General features: G+C 43.7%; 1 protein-coding gene across 13 annotated transcripts in view; it reads left to right on the top strand.

Annotated features, from left to right (window-relative positions):
- The window catches only part of kmt2d (lysine (K)-specific methyltransferase 2D), a 235,081-nt gene extending 231,262 nt beyond the window's left edge, over positions 1-3,819 (top strand). For 11 of the 13 annotated variants that reach the window (XM_078534392.1, XM_078534393.1, XM_078534388.1 and 8 more), the window contains 2 exons: positions 26-134; positions 879-3,819. In XM_078534392.1, coding sequence (XP_078390518.1) covers positions 26-134; positions 879-971 — 202 coding nt within the window. In that variant the 3' untranslated portion in view covers positions 972-3,819. The remainder of the gene's footprint in view (positions 1-25; positions 135-878) is intronic. The other 2 variants (XM_078534395.1, XM_078534394.1) reach the window with 1 other exon arrangement.
- The last annotated feature ends 13,840 nt before the right edge of the window (positions 3,820-17,659 follow it).

The following is a 17,659-nucleotide window of genomic DNA, read 5'->3' as shown; positions in this document are numbered from 1 at the left end:
CACTTAATCTTTCTCTCCTGTGCAGATATATCAATCATTCCTGTGCCCCCAACTGTGTGGCAGAGGTTGTGACCTTTGACAAGGAGGACAAAATAATCATTATCTCAAGCAGACGAATTCCAAAAGGAGAGGAGGTGAGTGGAAAACAGAGAAAACTAAAAGTTATTACATACTTGGCTGAGGATTTATATGAGAAATGTAATGTCATGCACAGATGTTAATCTGAGTTAGAGAAAATCCAAGTGTTTGCTTATATCTTTTGTCTTCTCTGCTGTAGCTTAACCCAAGTTTTCCACAATGGAAAATCAGATGAATATTGTCACTTTTAAAAAAAATTATGCAGTACTTGCATTGTGTTAAATTCCTTTTTCCAACAATGTGCATAACCTCGCATACGGGCTTTTGAACAGCATGTAGAACTACCTGAGTTTTTTTAACACACCACTGGAACAGCTTGCCTCTAACCTGAGCTTCTGGGTCATCTCTGACCACTACCAGCTAGCACTGTCTGCTGCTGTTCTGCCTCCACCAAGTATCCACATAACACTTGAAAATAATTGTTCAATGGTGTTAATGTGTGCTTGCATGGTATAAAACATCCCATTTGTTTGAAATGGGAAATAGCATAGGCGCGATCTACATTTCAGCTAATAGGCTTCAGTGTGAAATAATGTGGATAACTTAAATGAAAAGGTCTACAGCTGAACATTACATAGACGATTTTATTCTGTGCAAAGTTACGGAAAATTTATTTTACTCATCTGGGAAGGCTTATAGTAGTTCAACAACTACAGAATCAAAAATATATCAGTTGATGTCTGAATGTTGACTGTTCATTGAACATTTTCTGTCTTAATAATGTTTTTTTCTTTCTTTAGCTGACTTATGACTATAAGTTTGATTTTGAAGACGATCAGCACAAGATTCCATGTCATTGTGGAGCTCTCAACTGCAGAAAGTGGATGAACTAAAACATTTAGAGCAATTTTAGCTGGTTCAGAATTCACAATTTCAGATAGTTCAGAATTCTGGACTTGATATCTGGTATACTCAGAGAATCACACTAACAGATATTGCTACATGGAGTCTCTCAGCAGCAAAACTATGGAGATGGGAAAATTCTCACTAGTTTACGAAGAAGTATTTACCAAATTTCATGTTAAACAATATCTGTAGTTGGGAGGTAGTGTAGTGATCTTGTTAATCTCAAATGTGCAGAACCTTTTAACAACATTTAGTGAACAATGAGATACTAAAACAAATGGACTGAGCAGGTGTACAGAGATATTAAGATGCACAGCCAATGACTGCGTTTCCTGCCAGGCCTGTGGGTTGCTTCTGAATGTAATCTATGGATTTATTTGTCTGTAGTGCCCGAAAGAGAGACAGAGACAATGAATCTCTCATTGTGCAGACCTTTTCTGATTGGATTCAACCTTAAGGACAGATTGTATTTCTATTCTAATGAAGTCCAGTCAAAGGAGGGAAGATTGAGATCAGAAAAACATCAGCTTTCCTAACTCTGCTGGGAGGGGTCTCTGATTATAGACAAGTGTGGTACATCTCAAGGTGAAAGGAAATGAGGTTTTCATCTGACCAGATTTTTTTTTAAATACAAGAATGTTTGAACATTGCGGGTATAAGTAAAATCAACGCAAGTTGTGTTTTTTATATGGGAGGCGAGTGATTTGAAACCAAGGCAGCGATTTAAGCAGCACTCCTAAAAACACTAGAGTTTTAAAGAGATGGTGTCCATTGGGTGTGATAAATTTGAATGCATTAATAGATTTGGATTTCCCATACTATTTGCCCTAATTGTATGCTGGGTAATCAGTGTGGGATTTCTTGTTTGCAGGGTTTTTGGTTACTTTGCCAGAATCAGTAATGTTGACTTTTCAAGCAACAGCCCCATTTTGTGTGCTTATTACTATCACCAGATTGTAGTTTATTTCAAGGGAAGTTAACTCCATAATTGACCAAAATCTAGAAAATGGAAAGACATAATGAAGTAGCTTGGTAGAAACTGAGATAAGTTAAGCGTCCATCCATGTTGGTCACCAAGTGTAAAATCTGAGTGACTATCTAGGAAATGTTGATCTTTTACATATTGTTACTCAAAAGTAAATGTGCAAAAGACACTCTTTGAAAGACAATCCACATTAGTAAGAACTCAGTAGGACCAGTTGAATGGTTCTCTGTTGGGGATTTACTGGAGACAACTTAGTATATTGAGATTCTGGGGCTGGCACAGACCATTCTAATACTGTTAGTGATGAGATCTGGTTGTAACTGTCCAGTTGAAAACCAAGGTTCAAATTGATAAATTCACCGGCTCCCAACTCTGAATCTGGATGATCCATTTTAAGGATCCTGACAAAATATGTTTCCATGATTGGTGACATTTTTTTACAACACAATTTATATTGTTTCAGAAACAGAAGCAACAAAGCACCAGTCATACAGAGCGATCTAATTTGGACGATCAGGACCTATAACCTCGATTATAAGTCCTCGGTTGCTGATCAGTAATGTAAAACATAGTGAAAAGGGTGGCACTTGAAGACTAGATCTGGGGCCACCTTGATCCTGATCAGTATCAGTCAGTATCAACGGGCGAGTGGCTAGGGCATTTGGTTCAACGCACAAATGGACTCTCTCTGAAATCTCTTGCAGAGGAGACTTGCACTGAAGGATTTCTCACCTACTTGATTCCACAAGTCATTTTACTGTAGTTTTGTTCCTGTAATATATATATAAAAGTGTGAATTTTATTCGGAACAGTAGGATAGGTCTGGATGGGGGAGATTTTTTTTTTATTGGCGCGATTCATGAAAGCTGCTGCCCCCACTGCATCTTCTCCACGCTGCAACTGTAAAAATGTAAATATAAAACTTGTAGAAATCTCCAAAGCAGAAACCACTGGATCAGATTCTCATTCGTACAAATGAACGGTTGGTATTGGTGATATAAAATAGCTGCTGGTTGGATTGAAGCAGGGAAGATATTAGCATGCAATGAGAAGATTCTAGGTAATGTAGATCATGTTAGATAAATTTAAGCTTACAGTGTTTTACTGTTTTTATAATAAACGCTGATTTCACCCCTCTTCAACTGACAGGAGCCGGGGGTGTCTTTTAATGGAAGATTCTAATTTAAAAATGGGGCTTTTTTTTTCATTTTAACTGAAGATGTCCGCAGAGCCCTCATGCATTGTGGGATCTCACTTCCCTGACCACCACAGTTGGGGAGGTTACAGTCACGTAATGTATTGTTGGAACGTGCTCAGTTAACAAATGAGGATGTCCTATTTGCAGTAAAGCCTTGTTCATACTGTTTACACTCTGAGCTAGGTATTTTGTGGTGCATTTTATCCTTGCAATTGGGGCAAAAACAAAAGCAGAGATTTCTGAGTATTTTTTAATGAAAAAGTAAAGTTCCAGAATATGAAAGTTTTTTTTTTTTTTTGTTTGTGTTGTGTGCATTCTGTACAGCAAATGTTGTCACTGGTAATGAATTAAAATTATCCTTTTTTTTATTGTATGTGGCATGTTTTTTTTGTACTGAACATAAGTTGAATTGTATATAATTTATGTCAAAGAGCCAAGATGTTTCTTGCTCTATGTATTAAATCTCCTGCAGGAATAAGCTTATTCTGTACATCCCTGGTACATGTAGAGACAGTTTATGATCATGTTGGCTAGATTGTACAAACCTTTTTTAAATACAAATGTAGCATCTTTGCATTACTGTATGATAAATAGGGACATCCGTCCCTACAGAGGTGAATTTACTGCATTAAAACTGTTTGAAATAAAATCACCCTTGGGACTATTATTTATTTGTCTTGGGTTGGAGTGGGAGGAGAAAACTTAGTCTGCCATGGTAAAGGGTCCATATTGAAGAGCATCTCTTTGCATGGTGAATTGATTCTGATCAGTTATAATTTGGACAATTTTCTTGACACGAATATAATTAATGTAGGTTGATGGCGCATACACATTTTTGCATCTGACATTTGATATGGAAAAATACCAAGGGGTTACTCTTTAGGAGGATGAATATAACAAGGGAGTATACACTATGATAAAACTTTAAAAGCAGTAGAGAGACTTGGGGCTTTGGATGCATCTTCAAAAGTTAAATAATTATAAGAATCATGCCGGATTCATGGCTTCATAAATGAGAGCTTTGAGTGCAAAAACAAAAAGGCAATGCTAAATCTATTTATTCAAAAAAATCATTGATTAGGCTGCAGGTATTATGTCTAGTTTTTGGATGCCTTCAATATACAATAAGGGTGGAGCATCTCCTCAGGACACAGTTACTTTAAGATATTATTGAAGTGCAACCTCTTCAAAAAGATTTGTATGGTAGAATTGTAGATCATGAACATACTTTTACTAATATAAAATAAAAACAGAAAATGCTGGAAATACTCAGCGGGTCAGGCAGCATCTGTGGAGTGAAAAAGAGTTTCTTTATCAGAATGGTGGATCTTAGGATGTGGTTGTGTGGATACATTTGGCAGGCAGTTTCTAATTTAACACAAGCAATGCTTTATTTACTTTTTCTTTCATGGGATGTGGACATCGCTGGCTAGGCCAAAATTTATTGCCATCCCCGGTTGCCTTGAGAAGGTGGTGGTCAGCTGCTGCCTTCAACCACTGCAGTCAGTGAGGTGTAGGTACACCCACAGTGCTGTGTGGAAGGGAGTCCCAGGATTTTGACCCAGTGACAGTGAAGGAAACTGCATTATAGTTCCAAGTCAGGATGGTATGTGGCTTGGAGGGGAACTTGCAAGTGATGGTGTTCCCATGTGTCTGCTGCCCTTGTCCTTCTAGGTGGTAGAGGTCATGGGTTTGGAAGGTGCTGTCGAAGGAGCCTTGGTGAGTTGCTGCAGTGTATCTTGTAGGTGGTACACACTTCTGCCACTGTGCGTCAATGGTTGAAGAAGTGAATGTTTAAGGTGGTGGATGGGTGCCATCATCCTAGGGTCTTAAAAAATGGCTGCAGAGATTGGTTACAATCTTTCAAAATTCCTTGGATTATGGAAGGGTCCCAGAGGATTGGAAAATAACAAATGTAACACCTCTATTCAAGAAGGATAAAAGACAAAGCAGGAAACTATAAGCCAATTAACCTAACACTGGTCATAGGGAAATTGCTAGAATTCATTATTAAGGAGCTTATAGCAGGACACTTAGAAAATCATAATAGGATCAGGCTGAGTCAGCATGGTTTTGTGAAAGGGAAATCATGTTTATTAGAGTTGTTTAAGGAAGTAACTAGCAAGGTGGATAAGGGGAACCTGCAGATGTGATATACTTGGATTTCCAAAAGGCATTTGATATGGTGCCACATCAAAGGTTACTGCATAAGATAGAACATGGTGTAGGGGTAACATATTAGCACGGATAAAGAATTGGTTAGCTAACAGGAAGCAGATAGTAGGGAGAAATGGGTCTTTTTGGGGTTGGCAAGCTGTAACTAGTGGAGTGCCACAGCGATCAATGCCTTGGGCCTCAACTATTTACAATCTATATCAGTGATTTGGATGAAGGGACTGAATTGTATGGTAGCTAAATTTACCAATGACACCAAGATAAGGAGGAAAGTAAGTTGTCAAGAGGAGGTAGAAATTCTGCAAAGGGATATAGATGGGTTAAGTGAGTGGGCAAAATTTGGCAGATGGTGTATAATTGGGAAAATATGAACTCGTCCACTTTGGCAGGAAGAATAGAAAAGCAGTATACCATTTAAATGGAAAGGGATTGCAGAACTTGGTGGTACAGGGGGATTTGGGTGCTCTATTACATGCAAACTAACTTTTTGAGATTCACGTACAGCAAGTGATTAGGTAGGCAAGAGGAAGGATTAGCAAGGGGAATGGAATTTAAAATTAGTGCAGTTTTACTGCGGCTGTGTACAGGGCATTGGTGAGACCACATCTGGAGTACTGTGTACAGTTTTGGTCTCATTTGGAAAAAAAGACGTAATTGCATTAGAATGTTCAGAGAAGGTTCACTCAACTCATTTCTGGGTTGAAAGGTTCAAAGAAGAAAAGTTGAACAAGTTGGGCCTATACCCATTGGCGTTTAAAAGAATGAGAGCTGATCTTATTGAAACATAAGGATCTGAGGAAACTTGATAGGGTAGATACCGGGAGGATGTTTCCTCTAGTGTGGGAGACTAGAACTATAGGGCACAGTTTAAGAATAAGAGGACTCCCTTTTAAGGCGGAGATGAGTGGAAAAAATTCCTTTCAGAAGGTCATTAGTATGTGGAATTCTCTTCCCCAGAAAGAAGTGAAGGCTGGGTCATTGAATTTATTCAAGGCTGAGTTGGATGGATTTTTGATAGACAAGAGAGTCAAGAGTTATGGGGGGCAGACAAAGTGGCATTGAGATCACAAACTGATCAGCCATGACCTTAGCGAATGGTGGAGCAGGCTCAAAGGGCTGAATGGCCTACTCCTCCTAAGTCCTATGCTTCTATAGAACAGGTAAGTCCATTGAAGAATGAGATACCTAGTTCTTTAATTGGTTTCTTGCCCGCAATTCCCCAGTGTGGTATAAGTGGCATCAGTAGTATAACTTGATGGTGCCTGCTGCTGCTATGGTACAATTGTTGTTACACTGCCAATGTCTCCCACAGCACAAATAACTGGCTATTATTTTTGCTCCCTGTCACTGAATCAACTTGAGCCTTCCTGGTGAATGTGAAGTTAAGTAGGAGCCATTGGAAACTGCGATAAAAACAAAAAGCTACTGCGGATGCTGGAAATCCAAAACAAAAACAGAATTACCTGGAAAAACTCAGCAGGTCTGGCAGCATCGGCGGAGAAGGAATCAGTTAATGTTTCGAGCCTTCATGGCCCTTCGGCAGAACTGAAGCATTGGAAACTGCATTGGATTAATGGAATACCATGGGTGCAGAGATGGCTCACTAATATAACTTAGAAGGGAGAGATTTAAACTTATGGTAGGTTGTTAGTATGGCCATCCTTCAATACTGGGACAATCACGTTATTTGGAATGAGAAATTTTGCAAATATAATTAATATTAAAATTGAGATGAAACGCTAACTGGACAGAAGAAAGCCATATTTTCCCAGTGAGTTTGTTTTATACTGTTGTATAACTGAATTGATGTACGTATGTATCATGTGCTTTTGCCAATTATGATTTTTATGTCTGGTTTCAGCAAACTTCAAGGGCACTGTCCAGGATTTAAGTCGATCATTGCGCATATGAAGCTACTGTCTTGAGTGTGCTGTGAGTGACAGACTGAACCTTCATAAAGAAATTGTATTTCCACAAAAGTCACCTTTAAATTGGTTGCTTAACCCTGACTGATGTTGTTATGACCAGGTGAGAAGGGGTGAACTGGCTCCCCTTATTTCAATCTCTTCTGTTGGTCACAACAAGGGTTTAAGTTTCTTTCACACGGGGATATGCCTTTTCCAAATCAGAATGTATTTAACTATTTAAGCTGTGAGCAATAAGGAGCCAATCAAACAAGGTTTTCGAGTCAAAGAGCAAATTTATTAACCCCTAAACCTGAGAAAAATAATGCAATCTAACACATTCTGCCCTAATGCAGCCATTCGCACTTACCCACCCACCCACACACACACAGGTACCAGAAATAAGGGGAGTTAGAGTCCAGTATAAAATAATATATGGTCAAGTGCCCTTGAGATGTAGATTTTTAAAACTGTGGCCGGTTTGGGTTAGCTGATTTTTTTGGATGCAGTCAGATGTACATGATGCAATTATTACGAGATCTCAGTTCATTGGTAGGTTTCTGGTAGAGTTAGCTTCTCAAACATTCCAAAAGAGAGGAAGGGAAAGAGAGCAGCTTTCAGCCTGTTTCCTCTGCTGAAGCCTGCCTTGACACCGCCTGTGTCACTTGCAATCTCTCAAGTGGCTGGCCAGCCTTGCCTTGAAATGCTTCACCCATTGTGTATTTCCAAGAGGTTTTGGGTGGGTCTGTCTATGGGAGCCATTGTTTCTATGTCCAGTACTTTGCATTTTAATGTTCCCTTAAACAGTTAAGAGTTTTGATTGGTGTCTGGATTATAGGAAATGTCTCTCTCTTCACCCTCCCCTGAGGGTGATTTGTTGGTTTCTCACCTTCACTTTGGAATGCGACCTTGCATTTAAGCAGTTTGCTCTGTCACAGTTCAAATTGCAAAAGTTCCAGTCAGTTGAAGTTGAAAAATCATATTTTCATAAAATAAAGGAACGTAGCCTTGCGACAATGTAAGGCAGCCTTATATAAGTCAGTACAGAATTTAAAATAGGTGGTTGCTTGCATGAAAATCTCTATCTCAGGTCATGCAAACTGCCCCAATTCCTCTATTACAAGTTTACTTTAACAAACTCTGCTGAAAGTATGATGTGGGAATATTACAACAGAAAACATTTTACTGTTTGTCTTACATAAATAGATGAACGGAACACATTAGTGAAGTTAATTGGTGCAGTGAAGAATTATCAGTGACAGAGTTGCCTATGGTCCTTATATAAAGAGAACCTTAATCATAGTCTTTCAATCATATTGAAGCTGTGCAGTCATAGACAGCCCTGAAATGCAAATGTCAGTGCTGAATACAGCCAGCTACCATTTTGTTCTGGCTGTGGGTGACCTGAGCTTGCAGACCATCGCTAAAGGTCATCAATGTCCAACCCCTAATGGTGAACAGTGAACTCGCTCCAAAAGTTCTCCCGCATCCTCATCCTGGCAGATGATGAAGCATTCATGCAGACCAAACAGGAGGCAGTAGTGGTCCAACAACAACTTCTATCCATAGAGAATATTCTACATCATAAAACATTCCAAGACACTTCACAGGAGTATTATAAATCAAAATACGACAGAGCCACATAAGGAGATATTAGGTCAGATGACCAAACATTTGGTCAAAGTAATTAAGGAGGAAAGTGAGGCAGAGAGGTATAGGGAGGGAATTCCTGAGCTTGGGGCTGAGGCAGCTGAAGGCACGGCCACCAGTGGTGGAGCAATTGAGATTGGGAGTGCAGAAAAGGCCAGAATTAGAGGAGCGCAGATATCTCAGAAGGTTGTGGGGCTGGAAGAGATTACAGAGATGGACAGAGGGGGGCCATGGAGGGATTCGAAAACATGGATGAGAATTTTAAAATCAAGATTTTTTTTTGAAAAATATACTTCATTCATAAAATATCTGGAAGAACATTACAAAACATTTCAAAATCGCCATCACAAAAGGTACAATCAGATTTTTACACATGGATCCCGAGGTGCATCAATATAATCAATGAATATTACAATCATTTCAATATGATCATTACAGACAATCAGACAATGGTATTGGAGTTATCAGCATACATCATGTTGCACTCTGAGGTGCTTCAATACAATTAGTATTCAATGCATACATCCATTGTGAGCTGTACAGCCCGAGGGGCTCTAAACAATTCCCAGCCCCTCGGTGCACTATGGCAGAAAGGTCTTAGACAGTGACCTTTCCCCATTGCGCTTTTGCGGCGGCTGCCCCAAGCTTTAGTGCGTCCCTCAGCACTTAGTCCTGGACCTTGGAATGTGCCAGTCTGCAACACTTGGTCGGGGACAACTCTTTGCGCTGGAAGACCAACAAGTTTCGGGCAGACCAAAGAGCGTCTTTCACCCAGTTGATGATCCTCCAGCTGCAGTTGATGTTTGTCTCGGTGTGTGTCCCTGGGAACAGCCCGTAGAGCACAGAACTGCTCGGGGTGAACCTCGACAGAAACCACTGCATCTCTCTCCAGACCTTCTTTGCAAAGGCACGATCCACAAGGAGGTGAACATGGTCTCGTCCCCACCACAGCCACCTCAAGGGCAACGTGCAGAAGGGGTGAGACTCCTGGTGTGTTGGAAGGATCTGACGGGGAGGGCCTTTCTCACCACCAGCCAAGCTACATCTTGGTGCTTGTTGGAAAGTTCTGGCGATGAGGCATTCTGCCAAATGACTTTGACAGCCTGCTCAGGGAACCATCCCACAGGATCCACCCTCTCCTTTTCCCACAGGGCCTCTAAGACGTTACGTGCCGACCACTGCCTGATGGACTTGTGGTCAAAGGTGTTTCTCTGCATAAATTTTTCCACGAGGGACAGGTGGTACTACTTGGAGCGTTCTGCAGCAGCATCGCCAGACCCATCCTTCGCAACACCAGGGACAGGTAGAACCTCAGCACGTAGTGACACTTGGTGTTTGTGTACCGAGGGTCTACGCACAGCTCAATGCAGCCACACACAAAGGCGGCCATCAGGATGAGGGCGATGTTGGGCACGTTTTTTCCCCCCTTATCTAGAGGCTTGTACATCGCGTCCCTGCGGACACGATCCATTTTCGACCTCCAGATAAAGTGAAAGATGGCTCGGGTGATCGCCATCATGCAGGACTCTGGAATGGGCCAGACCTGCGCCACATACAGCAACAACGAGAGTGCCTCACACCTGATGACCAGGTTCTTACCTGCAATGGAGAGGGTCGCTCCCACATGCCCAGTTTTCTTTGCACCATAGACACACGCTCCTTCCAGTTTCTAACGCATGCCCCGGTCCCTCCAAACCATATACTCAGCACCTTCAGACCGTCAGCCCTGATGGTGAAAGGGACAAAGGATCGGTCAGCCCATTTCCCAAAGAACATGGCCTCGCTCTTCCCACGATTTACCTTGGCTCCCGAGGCCAGTTCAAACTGGTCGCAGGTGTGGATCAGTCTGTGCACTGACAGCGGATCCGAGCAGAAGAAGGCGACATCATCCATGTACAGGGAGGCTTTGACCTGAGTGCCTCCACTGCCTGGGATCGTCACTCCTCTTGTGCCCGGATCCTTCCTGATGGACTCAGCAAAGGGTTCTATGCAACACACGAACAGGACAGGGGAGAGAGGGCAGCCCTGCCTGACTCCAGATTTAATAGGAAAGCTATCTGATTCCCGCCCATTGATTGAGACTGCGCTACTGATGTTAGTGTAGAGCAGTTGGATCCAGTTGCGAATTCCCTCCCCAAACCCCATTTTGGAGAGCACATCCCCCATGTAGGTGTGCGATATTCTGTCAAAGGCCTTCTCCTGATCTGGCTGATGAGGCAGGTGTCCACACCCCTGTCCTACACATAGGCAATCGTATCCCTGAGCAGCGCGAGGCTGTCCGAGATCTTCCTGCCCGGCACAGTGCAGGTCTGGTCAGGGTGGATCACCAATTCCAGAGTGGACTTGACCCGATTGGCAATGACCTTGGACAGAATCTTAATAGTCCACATTCAACAATGAAATGGGTCACCAATTTCTAATTTCCTCCCTTTCCCCCTTGTGCTTGTAGATGAGGGTGATGATGCCTTTCCTCATGGATTCTGACATGCTGCCGGCCAGAAGCATAATCTCGTACACTCCTAGCAGGTCTGGGCCGATCAAGTCCCACAGAGCCGAATACAACTCCGCCGGCAAGCCGTCGCTTCCGGGAGATTTACTCTTCTCGAAGGACTCAAGGGCCTTCATCAGTTTGTCAGGAGTTAGCGGTTTATCCAGGCTCTCCCGTGTACTGTCGTCTAAGACCTCCATGATAGAGGACTGGGAGGCCGCGCTCTCTGTGGGCTTCACGTTATACAATCCAGCGTAAAAGGATTCGCTGATCCTCAAAATGTCAGACTGCGATGACTTTACTGAGCTGTCTTCTCCCTTCAGGCTGCTGATCACAGAGCTCTCTCTGTGTACCTTTTGGAAGAAGAAATGTGAGCACATCTCATCCTGATCCACGAAGTGGACTCTGGAACGGAAGATGATCCTGGAGGCCTCCGAGGCAAAGAGCGAGGCTTGCTGGCTCCTCACCTCTTGGAGTTCCTCCTTGACATCAACCCCCATCGACTGCAGCCGGAGCAGGTTCTGCATGTTTTTCTGGAGTTGGAACTCTGTTCCTTTCTAGCTTTCTGGACGCCTTTGAGAATGAAAAACCTCTTGATGTTTTCCTTGATCGCTTCCCACCAGTGTGTCAGGGAATCAAAGAGGGGTTTCACGGCTCTCCAACCTTTGTAATCCCTCTTGAGCTCCTCAATGTTCTCTGGGGTCAGCAGTTGCACGTTCAGCTTCTATGCCACCCTCCCAACCCTCCGGTCTTCCTCTAAGTGACAGTCAGCCAGTAGGAGGCAGTGGTCAGAGTAGAACACCAAGTTGACGTCGGTGGATCTGACTGTGAACGCACGGGACACAAACAGGAAGCCTACCCTGGAACGGATGGACCTGTCTGGCCGCGACCAGGTGTATCTACACTGCGCTCCGTCTGCAGGGTTGCTGAAGACGTCGTGCAGCTTGGCATCCTTTACTGTTTCCATCAGGGATCTGGACGTAGCGTCCAATCTGCTGTCGGCCCTGCCGGATAATGCAGTTGAAGTCACCGCCCAGAATGACCAGCCTGGAGGACGCCAGCAGCAGTGGGAGCTGCTGAAAGACCTCCAGCTGCTCGCTGTTTTGTGCCGGGGCATACACGTTAATTAACCGGAGTGGAGCATTCTTGTACATTACGTCTGCTACGAGGAGGCGCCCACCCACCACCTCCTTAATCTCGGAGATGGTGAAGTTGCCTCCCCGCAGCAGAATACCCAGGCCGGAGGAACGTGAGTCGTTTCCTCCCGACCAGATCGATGGCCCATGGGACCACCATTGTGACCATTGCCTGTAGGAGCTGAGATGCGGTATCACACACTCCTGCAGAAACAACAGGTCAGCTTTGACCTTGGCAAGGTAGTCCAAGGTCGCAACACATCGCGTTGTAGATTTAATGCTACGCACATTTATGGATACAATCTTTACACCCATTTTAAAGCACTTAGTCGCTTACCAAACTTGTTGTCTTTGAGAGTTCCAGACCTTTGGTCTGCTCCTGCATACCCATAGTGTTCACAAATTGTCTCACTTTGGATGGGCTGAGGAAACTGTCCTGAACTACCCCATTGGAGATGTTCTGCTCAGGTGGTATCTGGGGGTTTGTGCAAGGAGCTAGGTTTGAATTGTTCTCTGTTGGAGAAGTCTTTCCGATCCTCTCCCCCTCTGGGGCGTTGCTGCTCCCGGCTCCCGGAGCTGGGGTGCGCTGAGCGCTTCACTGCTCCCAGATTCCTGGGGCTAGGGTGCGCTGGCCTCTTCGGGTTGTTGGTAAAGTTGGGGTGCGCTGGTCTCCTCATTGTGTCCAATGTTCTGGAGCTCGGGTGTCTTGTCCTCCAACTCCCTAGAACTTTGCCGCTTCTTCTGTAGGTGCTGCCCTTGCCCTCCTTCGTCCGAAGAGCAGCTGCCCTGCATCTGTGTCGGATGGGAGACGCCTCTTGCCACTCATCTGGGAAGTGGCTTGGTCCCTTCCGTGCCCCTTCTTCCTTTTGGCCCTCTTCACAAGCTGCCACTCCCCCGGTTGATTTCTGCTGCTTCCTCCTCCATTGATTCGCTCTCCTGGGAAGTGGGAGGTTCAGGGGGCAGTGCAGTTGTTTGGCTGTCTGCTGCCTCAATCTTTTCCCCCACCTTGTCTCTCTCCGTGTCCTCCTTTGTCCCATTGTTCTCACTGGGGGCCTTGGTGGTTGGAGGGTTGCAAGTGTCCTTGGTAGTAGTGACACGAAGTATTTCATCTGCTTCCCCCTCATTAGCTTTGGCTGCCTGTGCATAAGTGAGGCAGCGTTTGGGGCAGGTCTTGTAGAGGTGGCCTGCCTCGCCACACAGGTTGCAGCACTTAGTATGTTTGCAGTCCTTTGTCTGGTGCCCTTCCTGTTTGCAGCTCTTGCAGAGGACGGCGCTGCAATTGGCCGCCACATGACCAGACTTGCCGCATGAGCGACAAAGTTTGGGTTGCCCAGCGTAGACAAGGTAGCCACGGCTTCCCCCGATAGCGAAGCTGGAAGGAGGGTGGAGAATGGCTCCCTTACCATCGGCCTTGAGCGTGACCTTGACCTGCCATTTGCTTGTCCAAATCCCGAAGGCGTCTTTAACTTCAGTGCAGCTCCCAACCTTGTCGACGTACCTGGCGAGGAAGGTGAGCACATCGGCGACAGGGACGTAGGGGTTGTAGAGATGCACAGTCACCACACGGTCCCATTGCAACGGCAGAGCAAAGAGCGACTCCACCGTCACGACCTTCATCTCCGGCTGGTCTCTCTTCTCCTCGAACACCTTCAGGAACTTGACGCAGGCAGCCACACCCCTGAAGGTCACGTCGAAATATCCAGCCCTGGGGAAGTCTTGCAGGCAGTAGATCTCCGCAGCTTCAAATCCACACGACTGCAACAGGATCCGCTTGATGAAGAAGGCACGATCCATGGGTGCTCCTCCTTCGCTGTCCTTCACTGCCACCCTAATGGTGTTACGTACCCCATCATATGGGGCTCGACTGGTTATAGCCATCGCTTCACGACTACACTTGATCTTAGCCAAAAGGCCAAGAAGCAATCAAAAAAATCAAGATGTTGTTTGACCAGGAGCCATTGTAGATCAGAGAGCACAGGGATGATAGGGGAATGGAACTTAAGACAAGGGCAGCAAACCACTTCAGAATATTTCACAAAATAAAATAAACGTAATCATGGAAACCTTTAAATCATTATCTTTTTGGAGGGAGGAGTGAAAATAAAATATAAACGAAGAACTGGAACCCACTGTGGTGAATATCGAGTCCTGGAATAAGAGTTTGCAAAAATATAGAGGTAAGCACAAACATTTTCCTATTGGCCTACTACAAGTGCAGCCAATAGAAAACATTTTTGTACACAAACGTAGCTGTTGCTAAAATTGTTCATGTACCTGAAATGTTCACTAAACCCCAGACGCCTTTTTCATGCATCAATTCAATGTGATTTTATAGACTTCAGTTGATTACCAAATGACATAAATGCTTGAAAGATACTTTTTAAAAGTGCATTTATATAAACACAGTTCTGTGGCAAACTTAAGTATAAAGAAATAGTTATTTGGAATGTACAGAGAAAACCTCCAGGAGCACAATAATGTGACCACAATGTTTTCAGGCTCTTAATCATCCTTCCCAAAAAGGTAGGATTCTGTATCTAGCCTGAATTGCAGTTAACCTTCAAATTAATTTATCTGGCATTTGCTCATCATTGGGATTGTAGCTCTAAAGAGCTACACATATACACTTCAGCAGTGGAATAATATTATGGCAACACCTCAACGCTGCACTTGTGTTACCCTATATTTTTGTGTTCCAAGTCCTGGAGTGGGACTTGAACCTATGACCTTCTGACTTGGAAGGAAGTGTTACTGAGTCAAGCTGGATCTTAGTTTTGTCAAAAGACAGGATTTCCACCCATGCCCTGCCCTGCCTTTCCCACTGCTAGATGCCTACTCCCTATCTCTAGCCTTATGATATGTTTTGTAGTCAGTGACTTACCATTTTATTTACCAAACTACTTACAAAAATGTCTAAATACTGTGTAATAAACATAGTTTGACTTTTTGCATTACCATGAATCAGCAGTCTTCATAATACTCTTATTGTTAGGGAAATATGTGCTTTCCACTTCAATGTAATTAGGCACAGGATCAACAATGTCCTTAACCACTGACTGAACTTACCAACCTCACTTTTTAAATAAAAGACTTGGCTGTGACTTGCAGTCTGAAAAGCAATTAACCTCTGATCTCATCCAGTATTTCATTAACAGCAAGTAGATTTTGTGTCCTTAAAGGCATGCCGCTTCATCTTAGTTTTTCTTTGTTCGTTCTTAGGATGAGTGTTGCTGGAAAGGCCAGCATTTATTGCCCATGAGCAGGTGTTGGTGAGCTACCTTCTTGAACCGCTGCAGTCTGTTACGATCCCTGTGGGTCAACTGTAAACTAAAATAACCAAATTTCTGCTAAATAAGAAAAACTGACCTCTTCTTTGGAGAGATTTACTTCTCAATAATTCAGTGCATTCCTCTTTCTGTCTATGTCTCCTTTCTCTTTGTGTCTGCATCTATGTGTTGATTGCCTTTTCCCTCCAGCTCTCCTATCTTCTTTACAGCAGTAGCTCCTTTGTCTGTCTTCTCTGTGTGCATCTGTGCGGTGATCACCTTCCCCCTCCAGCTCCTCTGCTTGTAGCCCTGTCACAGGGCTTCTTTATTCATTTCCTGTAGGTACTGCTTCTAGGTCAAGGGTCACCAGGTCCCATGGATCAGTATTATTTCTTATCCAAGAAAATTGCAATTAATCCCTTTATAGCGAATGCAAACTTTTAAAAGTCCTTTTCAAACATTCTTAAAAACAATTACAGATTCCACAGACCTTTTCAAGAAATTACGAGTTTTCCTTACTGTACTGCTTCTGGGTCAAAGGTTGTCAAGTCTGCTGTTGTTGTGGGGGCGGGGGGAGTTCTGAGATTTTGACTCAATTCTGTTTTACATAATATTACATAGGCAGGAAGTGCATGCTAGACATTCTATCGCACATCCAAATTTCTTGTAGCTGATGGCCTTAAATTTATCTATTGGTAAATCAGCTGCAATGAACCTGGATATGTTATGACACAGCAGATGATGTGTGCCAGGCAGACCAAATCTACCAGGGAAACTTGGCCACGTGGTCACAACTGTTTTGCAATTTGTATTTTATTTCGAGATGTGTGCCCTGAATTCAGAAGTAATAAGACTACCACGACTTCAGAGGTATTTAGAAAGCTAAATTAACCATTTATTAACAAAAGAAAAGATTTCAAGCACATACATAGGTCTACAAATTACTATTATAATAACTCCTAAAGCCCCTAACTAATCTGGCTTCCAGTTACACCCCCGTTAAGGCAACAGTGAAACAAATAAATTTAAATAGGCCCAGGCAAAGCCACACAATACCCTGAACAGTTGAATTCAAGTGAGTTTTCTCAGCTTCAGTTCCTGTAGACAGCAACTTGATGCACAGAGGCTGGAGGCTTTTCACACTTGTTAGATCTTGGAATGCTTTCTCCCTGACACACAATTTCACCTTCTTTATACATGTTTCTCCATTCTGAATGCAAGTTCCATTGTTCCTATATGTCTTTGGAACTTTACCTTCTCAAGATATAAATCTTTACATAGTACTAATTTTATCAGTAACCTTTGGGAAAAATAAACACACTGGGCTGGATTTTTTGCCTGTCAGGCGGGTGGGCCCGACCCAATCTCCGGTGGGGAGCCGATCCCTGTCGGAGAAGCGGGCCCCGCTGCCATTTTAATTGGGCGGGCCAATTAAGGCCCGCCCAGCGTGACGCCCGCCTGGAAGTGCTGTGCGCTTCCTGTGCGGGCGTGGGTGGGATTCCCCAAATACGAGAGTGCGCTCTTTTGCGCACGCGCACGAAATAGCGCACATCTCCCTGAGGCTAAGTGCTGCCTCGGAGATCACTGAAAGGTTTTCAAACTTCAAAAATAGAAAAATAAAAAATCATTAACGTGCCCCCCTCATGTGACAATGTCACACGAGATGGGACATGTTAATAAATATCACAGAAACTTTATTAAAGTTTTTTAAAACTGAAATAAAACCTCATCCCGCCAGTGGATGAGGCTTCATGTTTTTTCAGAAGCCCATCCGGGCTCCTGGCCATTGACAGGTCGGCGGGCAGACAGCTGATTGCGCTGTGCCCCCACCTTCCTGAAGATTTAAATGGGGCGGGATGATGTCGGGTTCCCC

Source organism: Cetorhinus maximus, chromosome X (assembly GCF_964194155.1).
Source record: "Cetorhinus maximus chromosome X, sCetMax3.hap1.1, whole genome shotgun sequence".
In the NCBI taxonomy this organism is placed as follows: Eukaryota; Metazoa; Chordata; class Chondrichthyes; order Lamniformes; family Cetorhinidae; genus Cetorhinus; species Cetorhinus maximus.
Note: the sequence above shows the minus strand (reverse complement) of the source record. Positions and strands in the feature narration are given on the sequence as shown.